Below are 26,814 nucleotides of genomic sequence, written 5' to 3' on the forward strand. Positions count from 1 at the left end.
GTTTCTTTAATACCCCCTCTTACTGCTATCGCTGTATAATTACATATTTACCTGACCTTATTTTCTCTTCTTTCATTATGTATGATAATTCCTCTGAAAAAATTTAGTGGCTTCCCTAGAGTTTGCAGATCCCCTACTATCATCCTGTTGCTCTCCATTTCTCCCTTCAGTTTGTCAATGTTTGCAATATCAGTTCCCTTGAAGAGCAAGCCTTTGCATGGAGAAATATTCTGGGAGCATTATATAATGGTTATTTTTCTCTACCCTTCTTGAAACACAAGGGGATTTTTCTCTGATCTTCATTATGAAAATGTGTTTGGGTTCCTGGATGCAAAATCCACAAAAGTTTTGGGGTCCCCAAGACTGGGTCCCGGAACTTTTACCTGTCAAGTTGTTCCACACTCAGAATCTTGCAATTCATCAAACTTACCACTGAAGTGTCCCTACCAGTTACTGGCCACGGTGACTTCTGACCTCTGCTCTAATTTGCTCTATCTGTCTTTCTAGATTTTAGGGTGGTAATTTTGTCAGTGATCTCAATTCTCAGTGGATCCTAGAAAAACCATTGGTACTCTATTTGTTTAGTGTTTCCTCTTGTTGTGAGGAGAGTAATGATTACTTCCAATTGCTTGCCAGAGTTGAAACTAGAATTTCTTTAATAATTTTTTGAAATAATTTTTAGCATTTGTTGTGAGTCTTTCCATATATGTCTTAACTTGTTTGAATCTACTTCATATTCACATTAACATAATTCTAGTGAACTATAAAAATATTACTCTTAGTATAGCTCTATTTCCACTTCCCTTTTCATGTTACAATTATACACATTACATGTATATGTTAAAACCCAATTTTACATCATCATAATTATTTTTTATATTTATTAATGAAACTGAAAGAAGAAATAGGAACAAGGATATATTTATAGCATTTGTTATGGTAACATTCTTGCTTACCATTTGTTTATCTCTGTTTTTTCCTGTGGCAGAATTACTATCTGGTATCATATCCTTATTCTAATAGAGCAACATTTCCACCCCTTCCAGTGTGCTATAAAATATTTCTATATTTTATAGGCCCAACACACAAAGATAAAATATTACTTTTTACAATTATTTTTCTGTTAAAAGAAGAAGAAATATGTATTAATATGTTTTTCATCATTACATGATTTTCTGCGATGTTTTAATATGTAAATATGAATTTACATCTGATTTTACTTAATTTTATCCAATAACTTTAGTATTTCTTGCAAGGTGGGTCTTTAGCAAAGAATTCTCTCAGTTTTTGTTTCTCTGGGAATGTTTTCATTCCACCTTCATTTTTCAAAAAAATTTGGATGAATACAGAATTCTTTTTTTTTTTTTTATAGAGGCATGTTTTATTTATTTATTTATTTGTTTGTTTGTTTGTTTATACATACACTGGGTACAGTCAGAAGCGCGGGAGGGTGAGAGAATTCACCAGAGCCAGAGCGGGGAGCAGAACAGGCAGAAGGACCGAGGTACACTGCTGAGGGGAGCAGCGGGCGGCAGGAGAGGTCTGCGCGCCATGTGGGACCCTCCTCCAGTGGCCGGGGAGCAGCCGGGGATCGAACCCGCGCCGCAGAGGCCGCGGGCAGCTTCGCAACCCAGCGCTCAACCGCTGCGCCACCAGGGAGGCCCTGAATACAGAATTCTTGATAGGCAATTTTGTTTCTCTCGTTACTTTGGCTATGATCTCTTATGCCTTTCTGAGCTCCACTAATTCTGGTCAGAAATTAGCTGTTCATCTTATTCACATTCCCTATCTCATGATGACTTGTTTTTTCTCTTCCTCTTTTCAAGATTTTTGTATTTCAGCAATTCTATAATATTTGTGTGTATGGATCTCTTTGCACAATCCTGTTTAAAGTTCCCTGAACTTCTTGAATGTGCAGATTAATATTTTCCTCAAGTTGGGGAAGCTTTCTGTCACTATTTCTTCAAATATTTTTTTCTGCTCCATTTTCTCCCTCCTCCCCTTTTGGTTTGCTCACCATGCATATGTTGTTGTACTTAAATATGTCCCATATTTGTGTTTTTTTTTTAAGATTTATTTATTTGTTTGTTTGTTTATACAAGAACTGGGGTACAGGCCAGATGCACGGGAGGGTGAGAGGATCCACCAGAGCCAGAGCAGAGAGCAGAACAGGCAGACTGATAAAGTACACTGCTGAGGGGAGCGGCGGGCGTGGCAGGAGAGGTCTGTGCACCCTGTGGGACCCTCGCCTGGTGGTCGGGGATCGAACTGGTGCTGCAGAGGCTGCGGGCAGCTTCGCAGCCCAGCGCTCAACCGCTGCACCACCGGGGAGGCCCAAAGATGTCCCATATTTCCCTGAGACTCAGTTAATTTTTCTTTATTCGTTTTCTTCTTTATTTTTTTGCATAATTTCTATCAATTTCTCTTTAAATTCACTGATTCTTTCACCTACAGTGAAAATTGAAATTTCAGTTATTATATTTTTTAATTCAAGAATTTTCTTTTGGTTCTTTTTCTTTTTTTAAAAAATTTTTTAAAAGATTTTTTATTTTTTTTATTTATTTATACAAGCACTGGGTACAGTCAGAAGCGCGGGAGGGTGAGAGAATTCACCAGAGCCAGAGCGGGGAGCAGAGCAGGCAGAAGGACCGAAGGACACTGCTGAGGGGAGCAGCGGGCGGCAGGAGAGGTCTGCGCACCATGTGGGACCCTCCTCCGGTGGCCGGAGAGCAGCCGGGGATCGAACCGGCGCTGCAGAGGCAGCGGGCAGCTTCGCAACCCAGCGCTCAACCGCTGTGCCACCAGGGAGGCCCTCTTTTGGTTCTTTTTAAAATAATTTTTTATCTCTTTAATGATATTCAGTGTTTGATGGAACGTTGTCATTGGAGCTTCCTTTATTTCTTTAAGCATAGTTTCCTTTGTTCTGGTAGCACATTTATAATAACTACTTTGAAGTCTTTGTTCAACCTGGCATTTATTTTTATGTTGTCTTTTTCCCCCTTGTTATATGGGTCACACATTCTTGTTTGTGTGTCACATAATCTTTTGTTGACAACAAGACACTATATGCAAGTTTAGATTTAAGAAATCTGGATACTGACTCTCTTCCCCTTTCCTCTGGAGTTTGATTTTGTTTATTTGTTTAGTAACCTGACTAAATTATTTTAGTGGGGCTTATTTCCCCCACGGTATACAAACTCTGAGATCACTCCACAGCCTCGGTCTTGCACACAATCCCCCTGAAATGACAGTGATTTAGCAGGGCTCGCGCTGGCTGTCTTGCTCTCTGATCCCTCTGTAAGCTATCTGGCCCCATTTGGTATCACACTCAGTTGTTAGGCTCCAGTGATTTCCATCTGATTGCTCTAATGTTTTAGACAGTTTCCTGGGGCATAAATTGATCCACCATCTGATCCAATTTAGTTCAGGTAGAGCTAGTTTCTGAGACCATTCTTTGAAGTTTGTTCTGACCCTTCTTGGCACCTCTTAGCTCCCCCCCCCCACCTCCGTTCTCTCTAGTGACCTAGTTGACCTACGACTTGGCTTGTTACTCTTAAGAAGAGCTACCAGCGTCCTCTTATTTGCTTACCACCGAAATCTTCATTGCAAGATTCTTTAGGTTTGAATTTCCCCACACTCGATTTCAAATAAAGTCAGCCCCTTTTGGGAAAAGCTTCAGTGCTCTCTGTTCCCTTAGACTTCCTCTCTGGGAAAAATCTTCAAGGCACTACTGAGGGCACTGGGTAGGGCGATACCTTATGGTCTCCTGTGTTTGACCTTCCCAGCACAGAACCTCTGCCCTACAAGTGAGCTGGGTTGAGGGTGATTGAGTCCCATTATTTTTAGCCTGGGGTAGAACTTCTTCCCTATGAGTGGAAGCTGAGTAGAGAAGGGAGCCTTCAATTTCTCAGTCACTCTCACCAGACATTGAGGTTCTTCAACTGAGAGTTGAAACTGATGAGATGTGCTAAAGAGATGTTGTGTCCTTTGGGTGCTGAGTGAGAGGGAGCCCTGTCTTTTAGCCATACTTGCTTGCAGTGGCACTTCCATTAAGATAAACTAAGAGGGAGGAAGAGAGGCAGAGCAGGTCATGCTTCAATTGCCATGAACATTCCCTCTTTTGAGGTGTTTTTTTTAATAGAGGCATGTTTTATTTATTTGTTTGTTTGTTTTGTTTATACAAGCACTGGGTACAGTCAGAAGCGCGGGAGGGTGAGAGAATCCACCAGAGCCAGAGCGGGGAGCAGAGCAGGCAGAAGAACCGAAGTACACTGCTGAGGGGAGCAGCGGGCGGCAGGAGGGGTCTGCGCGCCATGTGGCACCCTCCTCCAGTGGCCGGGGGGCAGCCGGGGATCGAACTGGCGCTGCAGAGGCTGCGGGCAGCTTCGCAACCCAGCGCTCAACCGCTGCGCCACCCGGGAGGTCCCTCTCTTTTGAGTATTACAGTATTTTCTTAAGTGTTTTTTGCTTATCATCTTCCATTCGAACAGTTTTTAGACACTATAAATGGTGGTGTTTATACCAGCTATGCTTATTTCATGGGGGGAGGATGGGTCATTGGAGCATCTCATGCCGCCATCCCAAAAGTGGAAGTCCCCGCTATTTCCTTGTAAGCCGCTCTGTGCCACCCCTTGCTCTCCGTGTAAACTTTCTACCACCTCTGCACTGTCTCAGTTTAAAGCTCTGCCACTTTGAAGCTGTGTTACCTAAGGCAATTCATTTAATTTCTTAGGCTCTTACCTTGGCTTGTGAAAAGGAAAAAAATACCTACTTTGCAAGGTTGGTATGAAGAGTAAATGAAAAGAACTCAGCATATAGCACCCGGGATATAACACAAAGTTCTTGTTGTCACTCCCCATTTCTGCATTCTTTCATCTTCTACCAGCTACTAGTTGTTTTTTAGAAGAAAAAAATGTATATTTTAAGCACACAAAGAACAAAGATAAAGCATACACAGATACCCACCATTTAACTTAAGAAACAAATTATAGCTGCAATTAGAGTCCTAATGAAAGTGTACTCGCCAATATTTCCTTACCCTCCCTCGCTCACAAGAGGTAAAACAGTCCTGAATTTGTTTTTATAATTTCTAAGAATGTTTTAATACTTTGCCACTTATTGTAATATATATTTAAAAAAAAAAACGGTTCAGAGGTACTTTTTCCTGTGATGAATGTATAAACACCCTATATGTATAAAGGAAAATTTCTAAATACCAATAAAAAGAGATCTCCTTCATGTTAACTTACTATTTATATGAGCACATATTCTCCTTCTGATCTGAGGATAGCACTTTTAGATAAATACCAGAAAGATAAAGGTGTACCTGAAATGGCAGGCTTTTGTGGTATTTAGAGATGTTTCTGTTATAACATTCTTAACATTGACAATAATTATTATACTGTGGTTTGCTTGATTTTTTTTTGTTATGTTTTTTTGAGACTTTTATAATATCCCTTGAAATGATGGAAGGCTCGGGGCCTCCCTGGTGGTACAAGGGGTTAAGACGTAGAACTATGAAGCTGTCTGCAACCACTGCAGCACGAGTTCAATCCCCAGCCAGGGAGCTACCCACATGGCACAGCAGGCCTCTCCTGTCTCACCGGCCTCTCCCCTCAGCAGTGTATTTCAGTAGATCCGCCCGTTCTGCTCCCCATTCTGTCTCTGGTGAACCCTCTCACCCCCCACACCTCTGGTCTGTATCCCAGTTCTTGTATGCATAAATAAATCTTAAAAAAAAAGAAATGATGGAAGGCTCACTGGAGTCCCATAAAACTGAATCTTTATCTTCATGGTTTATTTACACGTAAGGATTGAAAATGAAATGAACTAGTGCTTTTCCTCAGGTGTGCTTCTAATACAGTCTCAGCTATTTTACTTGAATTTTGTGGTAATTTATGCTGACACACTAGAGACAAAGCATACTTGTGTGAAATTCACAGAAAATTCAGATTAAGACCTTGTTTTAGATGAAGGTTTCAAACTAAATAGGGATATTGGTCGATTTCTGTGCTTTCCCTGCTGAAGCTACCTGTGTGGAAGCTGGAAGAGGACTTCCGGCGGGAGCAGGCCAGTCAGGTGCACTTGTCCCTTTCTGCCTGCAGGTGGCACCACCAGACCAGCAATGCTCCTGACAACGGCCAATGAGAAGGCCTGCAGCTGTATCAGTGCATGTTCGGATACAGGCAGCTTGTTAAAATGGAGTAATATAGTATCTGAATTTGAAGACATAAGCAGACCCCCATCTCAGTGTGTCCCCCATATTTACATATATTTGAATGACTGTCCCAGTCTTTTGCTATCCCCCGAGTGAGGTCTTTTGGGATTTCCCCTCTCTCTCCCCTTCTGCCTTGCCACAGCAGCTCTGGTTTCTTATTTCTTCTTGAACCTCTCCCTTACAAAAATACCCGTAAATACCCAAATATTCCCCCGTGCTTCGATGTGGCATCCATCCTTTCACAACAGAGGAGCCAGAGTTAAGAGAGGCGGAGAGAGGAGGCAAAGCGCCTGGACAGACGTGGGCCTCACTTCCCTCCTTCACGGCGAGTATTACAAACAGCGAGGTTCTTTCCCTCTTGCTAGGCGTAATCATTGTCTGTAAACCATTGCTGTCAGCGACAGACACTTTGAGAAAAACCCAGAGCTGTGCCCTTGCTTTGGGGACATGGAACATAGGAGAAATTCTGAGAGCAGAGCTGTTCTGTCTCTGTCTTTGAGGAACCAGGAACAAGTCAGACTAATCACAACGAAAAGTGGAAGGGACAAAAAAGAAGCAGACAGCCTGTCATGTGGGACTGAGTACATGTAAAAGGATAACGCAGGTCTTCCTGACCCAGTGGGAGAGGCCTCCCAGACCCTCAAGCCTCACATCCCTCCCCCTCCCCCACAGTGATTCCCCTGGAAGGCAGGGAGGGAGGGGAAGGGTGGGGAAATGGCTGTTCCTTTTCCAGAACTGCTCCAGGTAGAGTTATCTGCCAAAAAAGTGGATCTTGATACAAGATGCCACCGAAGCCTCGGTGTGGTCTGTGGTAGCCTCATACTGTACAGTCGTTTCCATGGCTTTCTGGAGGGGCCGGCGTCCCGTCCACAGTACATCCTTTAAGACAAATTCATGTTGACCTTGTGACCACTCATATGTTGAAAACAGCGTCGATTGCATCACATCACATATACGGAACATGTTAAGCTTGAAAAGCAAGTTTTAACCCACTGACAATTCAAATTGGTTGTATAAAGCTTAGAAATTTTTTTTTAAGATTTATTTATTATTTTTATACAAGAACTAGGGTAAAGGCCAGCACCACGGGAGGGTGAGAGGATTCACCAGAGAAAAAGCGGGGAACAGAACAGGCAGACTGAAGAAATACACTGCTGAGGGGAGCAGCGGGCAAGACAGGAGAGGTCTGCTGCGCCATGTGGGATTCTCGCCTGCCAGCTGGGATAGAACCAGTGCTGCAGAGGCTGCAGACAGCTTCATAGCGCTGCGCTCAACCCACTGTGCCACCGGGGAGGCCCTAGAACTGTGTTTCAAAGACCAGTTGTTGGGCCTCCCCTGGTGGTGCAGCGGTTGAGCACTGGGTTGAGCGCTGGGCTGCGAGGTTGCCCATAGCCTCAGCAGCGCCAGTTCATTCCCCGGCCGCTGGCAAGGGTCCCACAAAAATAAATAAATAAATAAATAAAGACCAGTTGTTCTTTGGTGTGATGATATATATTTACCTATTATATTTGTGAATCACGATCATGATTTGTATATTAAATTTATTTGGCTAAGTAAAACGCATCTTTTAGAATCTATTTATCACCATGAGCACTGACTGTCTAAGACAGTTTTGTTCTTTTGTTGCATTAGTAAAGTGTTGTTTTCTTCCCGATGGCTAGGTTTTTTGTTCTAAAATACTGATTGCATGTTAGATTGAAAATTTTAAAAATTCTTTTGTATTCAACAAACCTAGGAGTTAGAGCACTGCATGGAAAGTAATAGAGCGCACATTAGCATCGGCTTTTAATTGTTGCAACTCCTATATCAATTAGCACACAACCTTCCGGATGCCAGCAGTTATTCCTTGATGGAAAGAAAAAATAAGACTTGTTTACCAAATTGAAAAGAAATTAGGAAGGCGATTTTCTCTAAATTACATTTCTACTCAAATGCACTCTCCAAATTTCAGTTATTTTCCTAATTATATTTAATATGTGATGAATTTTTAAACCTCTTTGTGCACTTTATGCTCTTGATTGGAAATTAAACATCAATTGAATTTCCATTTGGCTGGAAATCACAGCTTAGTAATTTTTAAAGATGTGATTTTCTCAAGTGTTTGCCTTGGAATAATAATAATCCTAACAAAAATGCATCTGTTGACTACTTTAAAGTTTACAAAATACTTACCAATACAGAGGCCTTATGGGCCATGGGAAGCCCTGAGGTTCTCACTTCAGACTTGGGTCTGAACCCCAGCTTAGCTGACCATTGACTTGTCCTTTCTGAGTCTTGGGTTTCTCATCTGAAAAAGGAAGATAGCACCTGTGTTGAAATGTTTTTTATCTTAAACAAGAACGAAGTCTGCAAAGATCTTAGCATGCAACAGTAGCTACCCTTAGTAGGAGCAGGTTTTTTATCTGTCTCCCGTACCAGTCTGCCCAAGCTTGAGGAGAGAGCCAGGATTTCATGACTCCAACCGCAGGGCACTTTGTTCTTCCCAGCTGCTTCTGGAGCAAGATTGCAAAAGTAGATAAATAGATGGTTAGATATCACCACTCTGACGAGATCTAGCTTCCCTGAAGGTAGCGATTTCCAGCCTGATAGACTTGTGACATTCAAGGCTGCTGGTGCTGAAGCTGAAACTACATCCTTTTCTGTCCTGCTTACAAAAGCCCAAGGAGAAAGACTGTCTTTTCAACAGGATGACCTGCAATCCACCCCATTCCCAACCCCCTGATATTTGATGACTGCTAGCAAGTTTCTTGGGACACATTCCACAACTTCTTGCAACACCACTACTATTACGAACCACTTCATAAGATGTGTTCTAGGGAGACTAAATAGGTCACTTTGTACAGTAGAGGGTTCCATTTGGAGAGCAGTAAGAAAGATTGGTGGGGCCAGTAGGAATCGAAAAAGTTAAAGCTCGATCTAGCAGGTGATCAGAGGTTCTTACATAGCAGCACAAGGGGGTTGAAGTGGCAGTCTGCAGAAAAGGTGGTTCAGAAGCGATAAGGCCTGGGAGCCGGGGTTACTACTTGAATGGTGGATGGGATGACATGAAGACCTGAATGAAGGCGGCGTGGAAAGGCATAGCCAGAGGTGGGAAGACCTATGACTGATTGGAGAAGCAAGGAGGTCAGGGGTCAAGGGATAAGCAGAAGTTTCAAAATACACTGTCGTAGGCAGTAGGTTTCCCTCTGTATATTTTGTGTAGATCTTGTAGCCCCACGACTCAATGTTCTGTTGGAAGAAATAATCCAGAAGGTACAAAAGGGCAGAGAAAGCACCAGCTTTGAGTTAGACATTTACAGGCCACAGTTCATAGCATATTAATACAATCATTTTTGTTTTTTTTTTTTTCAACCAAGTTGTTGCCATATGGAATTGCCTGGGTGGTGTGTGGCCCTGCCGTAAGATCCTAGGCTAAGAGCCTAGGTTTAAGATCCTAGTGACTTTGTGGTTAGTCATACAGAAAGGCTGCTATCTGAATTTAGAGCATGATTCTAGAACATTGTAAGTCAGTGCCGTGGTGACAGGGAATGCTCAGTAAATGACCACCCTCAGCATCTAACCAGCCAGTAACTGGAATGTTGGCGGTGACCAAGGACTATGTTAGGTCATCCCTGATAAACTGTTCTGTTGCAGGCCCCTTAAGGAAAAGGGTTGTTTTTTGTTCACTGCTGTATCTTCACTCACTTAGTAGATACTCAGTAAATAACCGATGGATGAGCAAATGATGCCTCAGATGCACCACTGTAGCTTCAGTGCTAGGCACAATGCTAATCGAGTGAGGAGAAACCAACAAAGGCTTACTGCAGTGAGCGGAAATGAATCCGACAGCATACTGATACACATTTTTACTTTTTAATTTTATTTGATTGTTTTTAATTATTTTTTATTATTATTTATTTATACAAGAACCAGGGTACAGGCCAGATGCGCCGGAGGGTGAGAGGATTCACCAGAGACAGAGCGGGAAACAGAACAGGCAGACTGACGAAATACAGTGCTGAGGGGAGCAGCGGGCAAGAAGTCTGCCACACCATGTGGGACCCTCACTGGCCGGCCAGGATTGAACCGGCACTGCAGAGGCTGCGGACAGCTTCACAGCGCTGCACTCAACTGCCTGTGCCACCAGGGGAGGCCCTAATTAATTTTTCAATTGAGGTCACATTGGTTTAGTACAGTGTCTATGACTCAGAGGTGTCGGTTCACACCTCCTCAGATGTAGGTGGCCATAGCACACCCTCCATCAGGGTGCCATAGTCTCCACCGCAGTCCAGGGGCCCCTCCCCACTTGGCTCTTCACCCTCCCCCTCCTCATCTGGTAGCCTCCATTCTACAATCAGACTTCTAGGAGCTGCTGAAATACATTTTAATTTTATTGTGTGAAATAATGTGCACTTAGTAATTTCGATATGGCATATTTAACAGTAATAAAATGATCTGCCTTCTTTGGCTAGTGATGATCTGGAACAGTTTATGGAAAGTCAAGGTGCGGCCAGCCCGGGCATCCTCATTTTAACGACAAGCCTCAGCAAACCATTCATGCGCCTGGAAAAGTATGTGACCCTCTTACAGGAGCTGGAGCGACACATGGAGGTAAGGAAGGCAGCTTTCCAGCCAGATGCCAAGCACGCACCTGTGCTGGGCCTCCGAGCTAGCTTTGCAGGGGAATTCGGGAAAAGCCTGCATCTCACAATTTCCATTATCCAATCTTCCTTCTTCCCGGGCTTCTAGTTTTCCTCTTTATGTAGCAAAATAAGAAAGGGACATTTTATGTTCCCCATTGAAGATATTTTTAATCTCTTACTCATTTTTATATATTTTTTCTCACCTGTATTGAGGTATGAGCGAGAAATGAGAACTATATACATTAAGGATATACCATGTGATTGTTTTTGGGTGTGCAATGTGATGATGTAATATATGCACACACTGTGAAATGATGATCACCACCAAGTCAGTTAACGCAGCCATCATCTCGAGAACACTTAAGATCTACTCAAGTAGCAACTTTCAAGTAGACAATATAGTGTTATTAACTCTAGTCACCTTAGGCCCCCGGGTCTTACTCAGAACTGGAAATCCATCTATTAGTGCTAAATGCCCACGATTATTCTCCCTCCTTCCTCTTGCCCCCTAGCTTCCATCCTTCTGCAAGCCTATACTAACTTGTTGACTTGGGTTTTGTTCTGCCCTCTCATGTGTAGATGGCGGCTCAATCAAAATCAAGCTGGACATTTCTGTTCTGGCATATTAACAAACTTCACTGTGGGAGATAAACAAAGCAAAACAATATCCAAAGGGCACTTTCCCTGTGGACAGGAACATGTATCTCTAGAATGCTGTGGTCATTCAGCTTTGGGATTCTGGATCACAGTGCAAGATTCTGGTATTTCCTTGAAGATTAATAAATGACCCTCTTAATCTGTGGCTCCACATGTCCACATCAAAGCTGCCTCGCATTTTTGTTTATAAATTCACTTGTCATAGCTGAAGCACAGCAATAATCTTTTCTAAATGTTAAAAGTTGTAGCCAGACCTGATAATTGGATATTTTTTCAAGAACCCAAATCCTGTTATTAAAAACCAATCAATAGTGAGAGTTTTCTGATGTGCTCTTGCACCATCTAGCATAGGGGACTAAGGTGTGGGTAGCAGAGGAGGGCCCACGGGCGGTGGAGGGCTGCATTTACCCTACTTGCTCTTCCTGTGTCTGGGGAAAGATTTTGAGGTTTTAAAGGGTTTGATTATCTTTAAAGAAAAAGGTTGCACGCTGCCAGTCTTGTCAGTGTTTGAAAGGATTGAAAGTATGTGTGCTGAGTGAAACCACATTCTCAGATTATGTGACCTGCCAGAAAACTGGAGGCAGCGGGGGGGGGGGGGGGGGGGGGGGGGGGGGGGGGGGGGGGGGGGGGGGGGGGGGGGGTGGCCTACCCGAATGAAATTCCAGGGGGGCTCAGGAAGGTGTTGACCTCTTGATGCCTTTCCAAAAGCTAAGCTACTTCACTGAACTGTTTGAGGTTTGCCCTCCCTTTCTTATTACAAAAGTCCAGAAATTAGTGGCCCCAGTTTCTGTTTCTGCTTAGTACTGAAGTATGAATATGCACTATTAAGTGCATATTTGGGGAGAAAAATCCCCAACGCCCCTACTGCCTAGGTCTTCTTTCTTCGCCTTCCTTGTATGGGAGCCTGTTTGTATGTCTGCCGCCATCAGATAATGAGCCCCTTTACATTAGCTCACCGCTGGGTGACACATTTACCTACCTTTCTGGCCCAGGTAGCATGGCCGCTGGCTAACTGTAGAGTAGAGCTTGAACTTCTCCATTATCAGTTGACTTTGGTAAGGAGCAATTTAAATATCAAAGGATACCCCCTTTCTCCTCACAAGGAATGCTTGTCCTTGGGTGTGGGGCAGACCTCCTCATCTGCGCAGCTCGGTGTTTAAGCACCCCAGGCTGGGGGAGCAGCAGATTTTGTCTTCAGCTGAATTCCAAACCTCAGGTATACATGTAGCCCCACATTAGGCGCACGTCTACACCCCTTAGGCCCCAAGGTTAGGCATATATCTACCCTCAAGAATTTCTCCTGTCCCTTCATAAACTGTTATAGCGGTGTGAGTCCTCCAAGCCATTACTGTGCTCTCCACTTCTCAGGGCTGTAGGTTGCCGGGCGCGGAAAGTGTGTCGTCATGACGTTGCCGAAGGAGCACAGGCTGTGCAACTTGGAATGTCTTCCCAACTGCCATGTTGTGGCTGCCCAAAGAAAATGGAGGCATTTTAGCAAATGAGATTGGATTGATTTTTCTCTAACCACCATTCTGTGCCCACCATTTGTTACCTAGTGTCATTTACTAACAACTAATCATCCCAACATGACTCAAATAATAATTTCGATTATCTAAAGAGCAAAGGGAAATGGTAGCAAACTGTAGAGTAGAACTTGAACCTAGTGTGTGGTTCTCAAATATCTGATGTGTTATTAGATGCTGTAATTTCTTAAACCGCAATGACTGGAAGTGCTGAGATTCCAAATGGGCAAATGCGGCTTTATTTTCCAATCTTCACGTTAGCATACAGTAAACTTCACTTTTTTCTTTTGCTATATAGTTCTATGAATTTTAATACATGAATAGATTTGGTTACTAGCACGACAATTGAGATAGACAGTTGCTTTACCCTCTACCCCAAATTCCCTTTTTCTATCTATTTGCCGCCTCACCCTCCTCCCGCCCCTAGGCCTTGCTGATCACTGATCCATTCTCATTTAATATTGTTTTAAAATGTATTCCCTTAATAGGACACGCATCCAGATCATCAGGATATTCTGAAAGCGATCGTAGCATTCAAAACCCTCATGGTAGGTGAGACTCTAAAATTATAATTCTCCATTTCGTATGCTTCGTTCCTGAAAAAAAGTGATTGTGTGTAACGTTTCTTTCCTTATGCAAAGGTCTTCAGAGTGGAAACAAGAAGCTTTAGTGACAGTATCGCAGTGATTGTTTCATTTAATTTTGTCTTCCAAAAATCATGCTTGCCTATGAAAGCTTGCCAGGCCGAGGGTATAAAGCACTCACATTTGAAGTCTCTGCCACATTAAGCGCTGCTGTGTAGGTGGGGGGTTTCCTTTTGTCTCTTTGTCTTTACCCCCATGTTGCTCATCTTATGCCTGTGCAGCTAGTCGTTCACTGATTGGCATCAATACTGGCCTCATCATCACCTACTGATGCCAAAGGTGCGTGTTTATTTTTTGCAAGTGAAAAATAAATCCTTCATCAAATCTGAAAGGAAAACAACCTGCTACAATACATTTGCTTTATATAGATTGCTATCAAAGAACCTATAGTCTTGTTTCTTGACTGTGATGGTGAATGGGTCTTCTTGAACTCATTGATGTAAAACCATTTGGTGCCATTTTAGGAGGAAACAAAATGTGATTTGGGGTGATGGATTAAGTTCCATTTCATTTGAGACATTTCTGTTGCCTTCCTGGTGATTGGGAGCCACGTTTAGTTGTTGATTCTTGCTGCAAGGTTGAGATGCAGTATTTACCATCACCCTGTTGTTGAAATCAGTTAAATCACAAGTTGAAGACCAGTTTAAGGTATTTTTTAAGTTAAAATGGCTGTTTTCATGGTCAAGAAGCAGGTAAATATTGGCAGTTTTACGTGGTTCAGTGTAATAGAACAGCCCATGGCCACCATGGTGTTTATCATAAGTTCTGTCCACTTTATTCTCCCCATGTAAATGGAATCATAATTGCCTCCTTTAGAACCCTTATTTCTTTCTGATCATTTTACATGTCGTAATACTTGTTTTGAGATTTATATATTTATTCTATGTATTTATTTATATATTTATTATATTTATTACTTCTAAATTTGTGCAATGAATTTATTTCTTCAAGCTTCCATTTAGCTAAATGAAGGGACAGTAGAGATTTTATAGAAGATACCCCCCAAAAAACTATAACATTAATTTGGAAACAATAACATAACTAAATGTATGCTTATTTTCATACTCTGGTTTCTCTTCAGATCATGTAAATCTTTCGCCTTTTACTAAATGTATGCTTATTTTCATACTCAATTTGGAGTGAATAGCATTAAATTACTGTAAGATAACCTGTCAGCCAATCCATCAGTCAGTCTGTCCATACTCATGCCGCATATGTTGTTTCTTGATTTGTATATTTAGTTTGTACTCTTGAAATTCAGTTGTATCTGCTTTTCCTAATCCTTTTAGGAACAAATATTAATTTCATATTTTTTCATTGCAATCTGCTACTAGTCCCTAAACAAAATATAGGGCAGTGTGTATGTTTCATTAAGCATTATGTGCATATGTTAATTCATTTCACTGTGACATAGGATTTAATCTTTTCCTTTTGTATAACTCCTGGAGACATTTTTGTGTTTTTTTTTTTTAAATAAGTATTCCTTAATTGGAAACTGAGCATATGTTAGAAAAACAAATTGCCTTGTAAGTAATGTGTTTTTTATGCCGAGTGCCTCAATGGAGAGGAGCTAGAACCAGGACCCCCCAAGAGATCTGAACCTCCCGTATGCCCCCTGCCTTCTTTGGTATGATTCTGCTGCTAATCTTCCCATACTCTTTGCAGAGAGGGAGAAACAAGCCTCTTCTACCATTTTGTCTTGATGTTTTGGCAAAATGAAAAGTAGCTCTTTATCAAACTCTTGGAGGCTCGTGGCTAGAGATTTAGGGTAGTAAGTCGATCTGTCCATCAAGAATGAATCTGGTGATAGGATTCATACTAAGTGATAAGGACTCAGTAGGAATCTGGGAGTCAAAGCCACACATTACTTGGTCGTATTTTAGGTCTGTTTCATAAGAATCCTCATTCCATTCTGTTCTGCTTTGGTTGTATAGGGGCAGTGCCAAGATCTAAGGAAGAGAAAGCAGCTGGAGTTGCAGATACTTTCAGAGCCTATTCAGGCATGGGAAGGGGAGGATATTAAGACCTTGGGAAATGTGATTTTTATGTCACAAGTAATGGTGCAGTATGGCACATGCGAGGTAAGGTGTTGTCAGTCTCCACACCTTTTCTTCCATCTTTGCTGTTTTGCTTCCTTTATTTGCTTTTCCATCAAGGTCAAAATACTTGAACATTCCAATAAAAAAATGAGCTTTTATTCTGTACCCAGTGTTGTGGTCAGTGCTGTGGGAGCAGGGAGGAAAGAGCAAGCATTAGTCCTGTCCTTCAGAGAACTCAGTCAGATGCAAGTCAGATAGTGAGTCTCAATAGCAGAACCCCTAGAAGCTCAGAGGAGGGGGAGAGCCAGAAGACGCCCCTAAGAAGACATCAAGTCGAGGGGCCATGCAGAGACGAGGGAAGGTTTCCTGAGATACAGTTCATTCTCATGTCAGGGGAGGACAGGAATGTGGGCCTCGGGATAGCGAGCAAGCCCGTCTGTCAGGAGTGAAGGAAGCTTGCCCGGTGGCATGACAGAGTTGGACTGAGTCAGACTGAGATTATGAAGGGCCTTAAGCGTCAGGCAAGAATAGGTCAGACTGACACAGCAGACAATAGGAAACAGAGTTCCATGTGGCAGGAGTTTACGGTATTTGATCTGACATCCGTGCATGTCAGGTAAACTGCAGGGGGGTGAAGGGGTTAAGAAACAGAAAACCCAAGTGATTGGAAAGTGATCATCGGCCTGAGGAAGGTAGCTGTGGAGAGAATGAAACTTAAGGGGCACATCTGAGAAAGACAAAAGTGTAGGAAGTGTGTGAACTTCTGTAGAAAAGTTAAAAGAGGACGTTTGTAGGAAGTGGTCACCCATGGGCCTGAGGCAGTGATGATGGCACTTTAGACCCATTGACTTTCAAGTGACCTTGGGTATCCCGGGGGAGATGTCTTGTAATTGGCTGTTAAACAACACAGAATGTGGGTGGGTGGTCAGTTGGAGGCAGGGATTTAGAGGTCTCTGACAGATGTGCCTTCCTAGGAAGGAAATACCTGGAGAGAACCAGAGAGGGCTGAAGATGGATTATGTTTTTTAGGAAGAGGATGGGGAGGGGAAGGAGGTTGGTTATGTCACCCTGGGGCGATCTCTCGGATGCTCTCCCTCCCCGAACAACTTCCCATCCTCCCTGACAGGTTTCTGTCAGAGATTCATTATTTTGGGTTAATCTCATTTAAAGCACTGGTACCCTGGGGAAGGTTAATGCAGCGAGCCTAACTATTAGTCTTTCACAACTTTGGAATAAACCTCTTGGGTAAAGAGAGGAGGAATCGGTGCCAGGAAAAGACAAAGAGGAAGAGAGGAGAATTGGGGGGTGGGAGGATGACCTGGTAATTCCAGGAGGAGCACTGGAAAGTGGTCAGCTTGCTGAACACAGCAGAAGGTTCAGAGGTCAAGACATGGACACCAAGAGGAAGCCACTGGATTGTGCTGGAAGGCAGTCATTGATGACTCTCAGAGAGCAATGGGATGCAGTTAGGGAGGGATGGATAGAGAGAAGATAAAGACAAGAAATCATTTGGCAATAAAATGTTAAGAAACAGGGCGTCATGTATCAGGAGCCACAGGGGCAAGCAGGCCTAGCAGGACAGGGGCTGTGCATAGGTTAAAGGTCGAATAGCAAAGGCTAGTTCCACAGGAGAGGCTGCTGGAAGGAGAGATGAGATGTTTAAAGAAAACCGAGCACAAGAAAGAGGCAAGTGATTGCACAGCACTTGCTAGAAGAGTAGTCTCCAAAGCTTGCTCTTCTCATGAGGACAGAGACAGAAGGGGCGTAAGATAACTACAGGTAGACTGCTAGACATGTAAGCTGACTGTCCTTGCTTGCACCTCTGAACTGCCTATGTGTTTAAGGGACTCAAAGGGCTTCTGCTATGCAAAATTTCCTTTCGTCCCATTTTAAAAATCATTGACTTCTTTGCTTTATGTGGTTAGAATAATTCTCTTGTTCTCACTAAGTAATTTTTATGAATAAGAATTTAACATACATGTTACCATGTAATACATTTCCTATCACCCAAAAACCCCATCACTTTGCCACTTTTCAAAGTAAAGTCATTTGCGTTTTCTGAACCGAGACACTAATTTTGTGTTATGGCTGCAGCCTGGGAAGGGAGGTATGGACCTGGCCTCGCAGGCTTACCTACTTGGGAAACAATAAGGTTATTTGTATTTAGCTTTATGTGCTGGAAGGACAGAGATCAACTTCAGGTTGATGTCCATTTCAAAGTAAAATTCTACGATTTTATACTTTCACGTTGGGTATCTTTAAAAAATATGTTGTTTATATTACAAAAACTTATTCCAGAAATTCTTAGTGAACAAAATATCCATTTTCTATCTCCACTGAATATTTTTCATTCCACTTCAGGAAAAAGAGGAGCGGTACCTTATGTTATTTTCAAGTGTCTTGATAATGTTATCTGCAAGTCCTCGGATGAGTGGCTTTATCTATCAGGTTAGTAGACTTCATATAAAACAAATAGCAGGACCCATAATGAAAAAAGATTTCCATCTAGATGCTATATCTCCGCTCTGGCATTAAAAGCTCCAGTCAGAAAAGAACAGAATGTTCTGATCCTTCATTGTAATTAAATAGCTTATCAGAGCAGATGTCCCTTATATCAAAGACCTTTGTATTACTATAATGCAATGTATTACTTTGTATTGCTAAATTACCTGATTGTCCACTGCTCTGGCTATGAGCTAGGTTTTGAATGTATAAATAGAAATCTAAGTCTGCAGCTAGGTAAATGAGCAGCAGTATTTTACAAGCCCACAGTGTATCTTTATTGCTGAGAAAATACAGAACCTGGGGCTTGCTGCTGTGGTTGTATTATTACAGTCACTTCACATGATTCGGGATTCTTAGATGCAAGTCATTAAACTCCTTAGGAAATGAAACTTCCTTCGGGCTGCTCCCAAAATACAGAGTATTATATATTCCCATTGCCTGTTGTATCTTGGTCTGGCAATGACTAGTAAAATTTCAGTCTTTATTTTGCTCATGGATTCTCATGAAAATGTGTTAGAAAATAAACTGCTTGTAAATCCTGACCTGATGGTTTTAGGGGTTTAGCTAAACACAATCCACAGTTCCCCTCTTGCTTTCTTGCCTGATTAAAATTTGGAGTGGGGAAACAGATTATGTGTTGACAGACCGGAAAAATATATCTAGCCATAATTTAGCAGTGATTCCTGAGAGAGTCAGGAAAGCGAATGGAAATAAGCGCAGGCTTGTATAACCACAGAATTAATGGGAATCTTCCTTTTCTGATAGGGAAAAATGCCAACAGCGGGAATGGCAGTGACTAGATTAGATGAAATTGAAGGGAATGACTGCACATTTGAAATCACAGGTAGGTCATTTTCTCTTTTTCATGCAGCTACTTCAAATCCTTTTCGGAATGAAGTGGGCTTTAAATAAATAAATGCTATTATTTTCTGTTATACAGTCTGGGCGCAAGTTTTACATGGCTTAGAGAAGTATATTCCATTTCCTGGGATAATTAGGGTACAGTGGCAATAGAACAGAGAAGTCTCCTGGTCATTCAAAAGCCTCCACTTTGCCATTAGTTTCAATCTTCTCTCGCATAAGAGCTACTTGTTAGAGCTAATAACAAAATGGACTGATGTAAATGCAATTTTCTCTTCCTTCTGTCATCTATTTCCTGGTGGCAGAGGAGCCAAAGATGTGGATTTTATCCGCAATTTTATCATCAGCCTATGAATTAGCAAGATTTGGTTGTATTTCTAAAAAGTGCTGAAAAACCATGAAGCTTCTTCACAAATTGAGCCAAATGCCAGGCCTCGATAATGCTCCCTGGCCTTTTGCCAGGCCGGTGTGATTTACATATAATGGTTGCCCTTTTCTACTGATGTGGCCCAAGGCCAACACTGGGCAAATGGCCCCAGGCCTTTCCCCCTTATTTCCCAGTGGGGAGCCCAGGATATGGTGTTGGCCCAAAGATTTTAACCCGTCTTAGTTGGATCTTGTTTCAAGTTTGATATTGGATAAAGCAGTATGCTGTTCTCATTTTATTATTTTATTTTTTTAACTCTATAGGAAATTTAATAGCATTTAAGAGGTAGGTTAAAGTGTTAAAAATGAACATTGTGTGTCTTTTTAATGTGGCTTTGTAAATAAACATAAATCATAAACATACAACCATATTTAATAAATGTATTTATGTATAAAACTTATATCTTAACAATCTATTAAACTTAATTTTTAAAATGAAAATATGTCATCATCTATGCAGAACATGAAGATAAAAATAAACAATCCAAATGAAGCCAAATATAAGAATTTTATTTTACACTAGGCAGACTCTGCACTTAAATTTTTGGATTGTAAAATTTCTTTTTGTTAGTTTACAGTGAGATTTTATACTGCTGCTGCTAAGTTTCCGAAAGCAGTAGAAATCAAGTTTTATACATCAGAGGTGAACATTTACTTCTTTATCGTATTATCCCAGCTTATCTGTTCCAGAAGTTTCAATAAGGTTATCTTGTAGATAGAAAAGTCCTGAAATGAAGCCTAAGTTCTAGTTGCATGAAATATGCTTATGAACAAAACAAGTTCAAGGTCCTCCTTGCCTTTTGTTTTCAAATGCTCATAATCGGTGATGCAGGGAACTTAATAGAGAGAATTGTGGTCCATTGCAACAACAGCCAGGACTTCCAAGAATGGCTGGAGCAGCTGTGCAGACTTATCAGAGGACCTACCTCCTGCAGCTCATTATCCAAAACATCATCGTCATCTTGCAGTGCTCATTCCGTAAGTAGTCCAGGTGCTGAGGCCAGATATCCTCGAGTCTCTTTCAAATCCTGCCTGCTGAGGACTCAGGAGAAGCAGTGAGCATGTCCCGGGTCTCGGGTAGTTTATATTTGTAGACTTTGAAGTACAGTTAAACCTCACTAATTCTGATTTCTTTTGGGGGGGGGGGCTATCCAAATTAATCAAGGGTTTTCTCTAGAACGCGTGTAGTTTTGTTTGACAGTATTTAGGTAGTCCAACTAACTGCTAGCAAAGTGTTTCTAACTAGCAGTGCTGCTACCATGTTTTAATGCTAAATAAGACGCATTTTAATTAGCAACTGTTATTCTCCTATTAATAATTTTCTAAGTCATAAGAAATAGTTTGCCTTCCTAAGTACTTAAACATCTTCATGTAATCTCATTTACACTCACATTCGTTCAGTAACCTTCAGGGGTAAACTTGTAGGATTGCCTTCTTCCACCTTATCACAAATTTAGCATTCATAGAATTTGAATTGCTGAGATTTTACTGTACTTGAGTGAGATCGAAGACCCCTTATGTGGGCTGTGAACACTGACCGGCGCCGCCCGGCTTCCGGTGTGGAGTGCTGTGTTGTGGTGGGAAGAACATCGGCTTTGGCATCCAATCTGGGTTCGAATCTTGACTTTGCCAAATCACTTCGCCTTCTGAGCCTAGGTCTTAGGTTGTTCTGATGAAATCAGCTGTTTAAGCTCCTAAGAAGAGCGCCCAACACACGAGTGAACTCATTCAATATCGAGCGTCTCCCCCACCTTCCTCCCTTGGGGGGAGAAACCACGACTTGCGTGAAATTCCAGAAGAGAGAGGGAGGACAGGAGCATGGGGTCCTGAGTCAATTTTGTGCTGTTCCTTCGCTACCCCACGATCTTGACTGGAAAGCGCCAGTTCTCCCGCTGGAAAGTTCCGTAGTTCCGTTTTCCCTTCTTTGCCTTGGCTGCTCCCACGGAGATCGCGCTCTCTCGCTGCGTGCGGCACAAGGTCGGGTTCAGATGGCAGATTGCCAACATCTCATCAGACGTTTTCCCAGTCTTTTAGCTCTACTGGACAGCCCCGAGGACCCTTGGAGCCTCCTCAAATTATAAAACCGTGGAGTTTAAGTTGTCTGCGACCTGCGCCTCCACTTAGACCATCCGCAGCTCTAGGTTATAAAGAGGTAATTTTGCTACATATGGTATAAAATGCTTCTGATGAGCTAATTTTGTAGCTGATGACACATAGTTCTGTGGGAATGTGGTAGAATTTGTGATAGATGATACATGTCAGTGAATCTCGTTGCTCCACTTGGACATTTTTTATTTCTTAATTACCCACTTCCCCTGTTCCATCTACAAATATTTCCTGTGGATCCACTGAGTTTATGTGCACTGCCTGAGTTTTCCAGGTCTCTTCCTGAAGTGTGCTGGTTTTCTATACGTTGGTAAGGGTGTATCTACATCACTGGCCATGATTAAACATGGACCACTTTATTAAAGTTGAATTCCCAACCAAGCAAACCCAGTGCCGCGTATTGGAACAGTTTTATCTATTAAATGGAATCAGTACAGTTATTGTAAGACCAAGCCAGGAGTCCAAACTCTGACAGTCTGACCTATTCGCTGCAATTGTAAAGGGGAAAGAATAGAAGGAAAGGAATGCCTTTTCAAAAGAGGCTTGTAAACTTGAGAGCTCTTTCGATGTTTAGGTAAGGTGGGGATTTCAAGGTTTTTTTTTCCTCTCGAAGTTGCAGGCAGGAAATGTCACTGGCTTCCGTCACTGTGGGGAGTGCTATCTTTCCCATTCCAACAACAGTGGATTTTTTTCCCCCCTAACCTGTTAATCATCGTTTCAGAAAAGAAGCTCAGTGATGAGCAACTATTCTTTAAATTGGTCTTATTGAATGAAGCTCTAAGTTTATGACAGTGAGGGGACCCGTCTTAGAATGATGGAGCAAATGCAGTGTATATTTCTACAGGGAACATGTGCTTTGATGAGCGACGCAGACCTAGCTCAGTTTTGAGTCTTGATTTAAAACCCCATACTACTGTTTGCATAAATTGGTGCCCCCAAGTCTTAGTGCAATGAAACTAGAACAATATTTGGACACTGGGGGATTTTTGATTGCTTCAACCCAACATGATAGAAACAATAATCCTTGAGCTGAATCTTTATTATGTACCTCTGTTCAGAAACAGGCCTGGATCCTATCGCACAGATTTGTTTGGGAAATTGACCGATGATAACCACAATCATCCCATTTTCTTCTTTGATTACCTAAAACCAGGAGTGCCACTTCATAATTATCTAGGTCCCCTTTTTAATGATGGATATTTTGTTATTGTCAGTTACTAAATTCAAATGAAGGTGAGCTTTGAAGGGTAAAGGCAACTTAATCCTGCACAGAACTAATCCATTAAAACTAAGGCATGATCACTTTGTTTCTGCTGGGAGAGGAGCATTATTAATATATCCTTACTATGTAGTACGTATTTCGGTGATTTCAGCATTGGTCATGCTGCACAGAACTGTATTCCTTGGGCTTTTGCATGATGGTATCGCATCTGAAACTAATGTGGGGGACATGTGATATTCTCTCTGTGTGATTTGTGATAACACTAACATTTCAAATGTTGTTTTAGAATTATTGATAAATGGATTTGGTCATTATAACCATCGACCTCTCACGCTCATCTTCTCTTTCTTTACATATTCACTTTAGAGGATGTCTTATATCTTAAAGGTAAGGGTAGAACAATATCTTTGGCTTACAGTGACATCATAATGCTGTGCTGTAACCTTTGATGATTGAAGCTTTCCTTTATGCTTGTTTTGTCCTTTGTTATAATTGGTGGCTAAAATATGAAGAGGCAATTCTGACATGTAAGTACGTTCTTCAAAAAGCAGGCTTTTGTGGAAATACATGTGAAAAATGTCATCTCAATGCCTTAAAAATGTCTATTTTTTAAATGTTATTTTCCCCGTTATTTTTGTTCCATGTGAGTGTTTGATGTCTCTGTTTTTAAGTCTAACTAGATCACAGTGGCTCAATGGAAGAAATTAAATTCTTTGTTTCATATATTTTTGAGGGACTAGTTTTATCTATGTATCAAGGGAGGTTGGGTATAAGATGATCATGAAGGCTTTTGCTAAGATTCTAATTCATTTACGTGGATGCTGATGATGAATGTTTTTTTAAAGATCTGCTGCTTATTCCTATGGCAAAGCAAATTCAGTGATTTACACATCTTATCTACTAATTTAAAACATGACTCTATATATGTATATTTAAGCTTGGCTCTTAGGTAAATTACTGCTAACTCAAAATTGTATACATCAGGAGAAATCCTTCGTTTGACCCTTCACTCTGACTGCAGGGAAATTAGTCTCTCTGCCTTAATTTTCCCATCTGACAAATGGAAATTCATATTCTTCTTGGTGGGACTGTTGCAAAGGAAAATTTAAGTCATTTTCAAGCTCTTTGAAAAGTGTCATGTACTCTACTAGTAGCTACAACTGTCATTTAATTCCCTCACCACTATCAGTGGGGAGTGCACATCAAGTTAGAAATAGTGCTGTTTCTCGGGACTGATGCCCACCCCTCCCTCTGCAGATGGCTCCCCTAAGGCATTTGGCCTCCCAAAGGAATCTGCCACATCTCCAGTGGGCACAGTCCATTCTCATTCCCATCGCCACAACAATTGAGAGGATAATATCATTGCCTCTGTTTTATTTAACCTTTTAGAGTTCACTGGAGCCATTTTTATTGTGTATAAAATTAAGTTTTATGCACTCCTGATTGAGACTATTAAGAGAGAGGTGTTCTATTTCATTTCATTTGCTCTTTTTTATTTTTTTTTTTTCTTTTGGAGCAGGGAGAATTTTAATTCATAAAGTAACCACTATCCTTACAGGAGTCTAGTAAGAGCCCCAAAACGATGAAGAAGTTTCTTCACAAAAGAAAAACCGAAAGAAAGCCATCGGAGGAGGAGTATGTGATTCGGAAAAGTACGTGTTTTGTATTTTCTAGAAGTTGGTTAAGAATGAACTAAAACAAAGCAGACAATTAGAGCAATTTGTTCTTGGTCTCATCTGTGATCTAGAGAAAAATGCACGGGATGGTTTGGTCACCACTGAGACTTTGAATAAGATGCCACCTGTGCTTCCACTTAGCCAGACACCAGCTGTATGACTTTGTCTTGAATATTTGGACTTACTGGGTTTTGAGCCACTAAAGGGACCTGTTTGCTCTGGGTACATTATTCCCCTGCTTAGCTTCTGATGTCTGAGATCTTTTCCTCTACTGAGATAGACTGAATGGACTGTGCTCCTTCTGGAAGTCCAAAGCTCAGGATGTGCTCAATTAGCCAAGGCATGGGCCAGCTGACATGCAGAAACAAGGCTTGATTTCAAGCCAAACTGCAGTCGGTTCTTTGGGACACACATCAAGGAGTAAGTGATGTCTCAAAAGAGGGTCCCGAGCTGTATCAGCTGACAATATAGTCTGGATAAATCTTTCCTTGACTCTAACTTCTGCACTCCCCACACCCCGCCTGGGCGTCTGCGTCAGCACGTTAGCTCCGTCATCCAGTCATTTCGAGAGTGAGTTGGAGGGAGGAGGGAGAATCAGTGACTGTGCAGGCTGGTTGGAAAAATGGGTGGAGTTTATGGGGGAAAGCTTCCTAGAGAAGGTGAGCCTTGATCTTGAAGGAGAGGAAGGATGTGGTGTCAGCCACTGCTGTCACTGTGGCCTGTTAGAGGTACCTGGTAGGAGTCCCCAGTTTTCGAACTCTGGGTGGGCTTCGGGAGCAGACGCCCTCGGTGCTGAATGCACCAATGTTGACCCAGAGTCCCTAGGGGACACTGTTGTTCCTGCTGCTTTACAAGAGCTGGGCGGCATCTCTCCTGCCATCCAAAATGGCACCGGTCAGAAAAGCCAGTCCCCAATATCATGTCGAGGGTCTAGGGGCACATCTTTGTATGAAAGGTCATGATTGATTACTTTTGATAGGTACTGCTGCTCTGGAAGAGGATGCTCAGATTCTCAAAGTGATAGAAGCCTATTGTACCAGCGCAAATTTTCAACCAGGCCATGGCTCAAGTAGGTTCCCCCAAAGCATTCACTCTCCTGAGCTTCCGTTCCCCCTTTCTGCTTCTTGCCTCCCTCTTCCCTCCTTCCTTCCTTCCCTCTCTCTCTTTCTTTCTTTCTTTCTCCCCCTCTTCCTTTCCCTGCTTGCTGCCTCAGAAACAGAGAAAAGCAGCCCAATGGGTTGCAGGGCGTGGAACCGGGTTGCCTGCTGCAGAGGACAGAACTGCGTCTTTCAGTCGTGGTGGTTTCAGCTACCAAGCGCTTTGTTTACCCAGAGAGAAAAAGATGCGAGAGTAAGAAAGTTGGACGTGATAGAAATGAAGGGAAAAAAAAAATTTAAGTCATTCGCCTTTGAAGTACACAAATACCCACAGCGCACTAGCTAGGAATTCAAGAGGCCAGAGAGTTCCTGTGTCTGTGAGCTGATGCTAATCTCTTCTTTGGCGGCCGCGGAAAGGAAGTGTCAATACTAGCTCTGATCAGCTGCATATTTAAGCGAGCGGTACCTTGCCCAACCCTAGTTGCAAAGTTGCTCTGAAAATCTGGAAAGTTGCTGCTAAGCAGGGCCTGTGGGAATGGAGACCACCTTTCAAGGAGTCGTTCAGGCAGGTTATTTCCCACACAGCTTTCGGGCTTTCAAATGAAAGTGAGATCATGTTTTCTGATACATCCTGGGTTTTTGCAAAAGTGAGGTCACACCGGGTATGTCATTTGTCTTCCATGGTTGTAGACACTCAGGATGCCTTCTGTGAGGCTGTCACACCCGCCTGAGAAATGTGTGCTCCCTGGTGCTTGCTGGGGAGGCCAGGGCCCACCTCTGCGTGTGCCAGCAGAGGGTTTGGGTGGCAGTCGGGACACCGTCCTTCAAAGTCACTTGTCTCTCAGACTCATGAGGAAAATGTTTGGTGTGAAAGCCGATACAGTCGACCATGAGGAGGAGCTGCCACCACCCCTTCTGCTTCACAGACAAAGCTGGGCTGTGGCTTTGGGCCTGCCCGGCCCTGATAGCAAATTGCAAGGAGCCAGGAAAAGAAAGTGAGAGTAGGATTTTTTGGTTTTACTCATCGAAGTAACATTGGTTGAAAACCAAAAAAGAGAGGGGCACAGGGAGACACGAAAGACATGCCACTCCTACAAAATTTGTTCCCCCACCACCTCTCCTCACATCGGAAGTCAGGAGATCTGCTCAGAGGTGCAAGTGGTTGTTTGGGCCTTCTGGACCTTTCTAGAAGAAACACCCACATTTCCACCCCTTCTGC

General features: G+C 42.3%; 1 protein-coding gene across 1 annotated transcript in view; it reads left to right on the top strand.

Annotated features, from left to right (window-relative positions):
- The window catches only part of ARHGEF6 (Rac/Cdc42 guanine nucleotide exchange factor 6), a 97,112-nt gene that overhangs the window by 62,530 nt on the left and 7,768 nt on the right, over positions 1–26,814 (top strand). The window contains exons 11-20 of the mRNA XM_037512801.2: positions 10,669–10,807; positions 13,508–13,567; positions 15,598–15,744; positions 18,064–18,150; positions 18,973–19,051; positions 20,327–20,472; positions 21,521–21,646; positions 23,189–23,209; positions 24,381–24,474; positions 25,478–25,567. Coding sequence (XP_037368698.1) covers positions 10,669–10,807; positions 13,508–13,567; positions 15,598–15,744; positions 18,064–18,150; positions 18,973–19,051; positions 20,327–20,472; positions 21,521–21,646; positions 23,189–23,209; positions 24,381–24,474; positions 25,478–25,567 — 989 coding nt within the window. The remainder of the gene's footprint in view (positions 1–10,668; positions 10,808–13,507; positions 13,568–15,597; positions 15,745–18,063; positions 18,151–18,972; positions 19,052–20,326; positions 20,473–21,520; positions 21,647–23,188; positions 23,210–24,380; positions 24,475–25,477; positions 25,568–26,814) is intronic.

This window comes from Talpa occidentalis, unplaced genomic scaffold (assembly GCF_014898055.3).
Source record: "Talpa occidentalis isolate TD23 unplaced genomic scaffold, MPIMG_talOcc4v2.1 talOcc4.15, whole genome shotgun sequence".
NCBI classification, from domain to species: domain Eukaryota; kingdom Metazoa; phylum Chordata; class Mammalia; order Eulipotyphla; family Talpidae; genus Talpa; species Talpa occidentalis.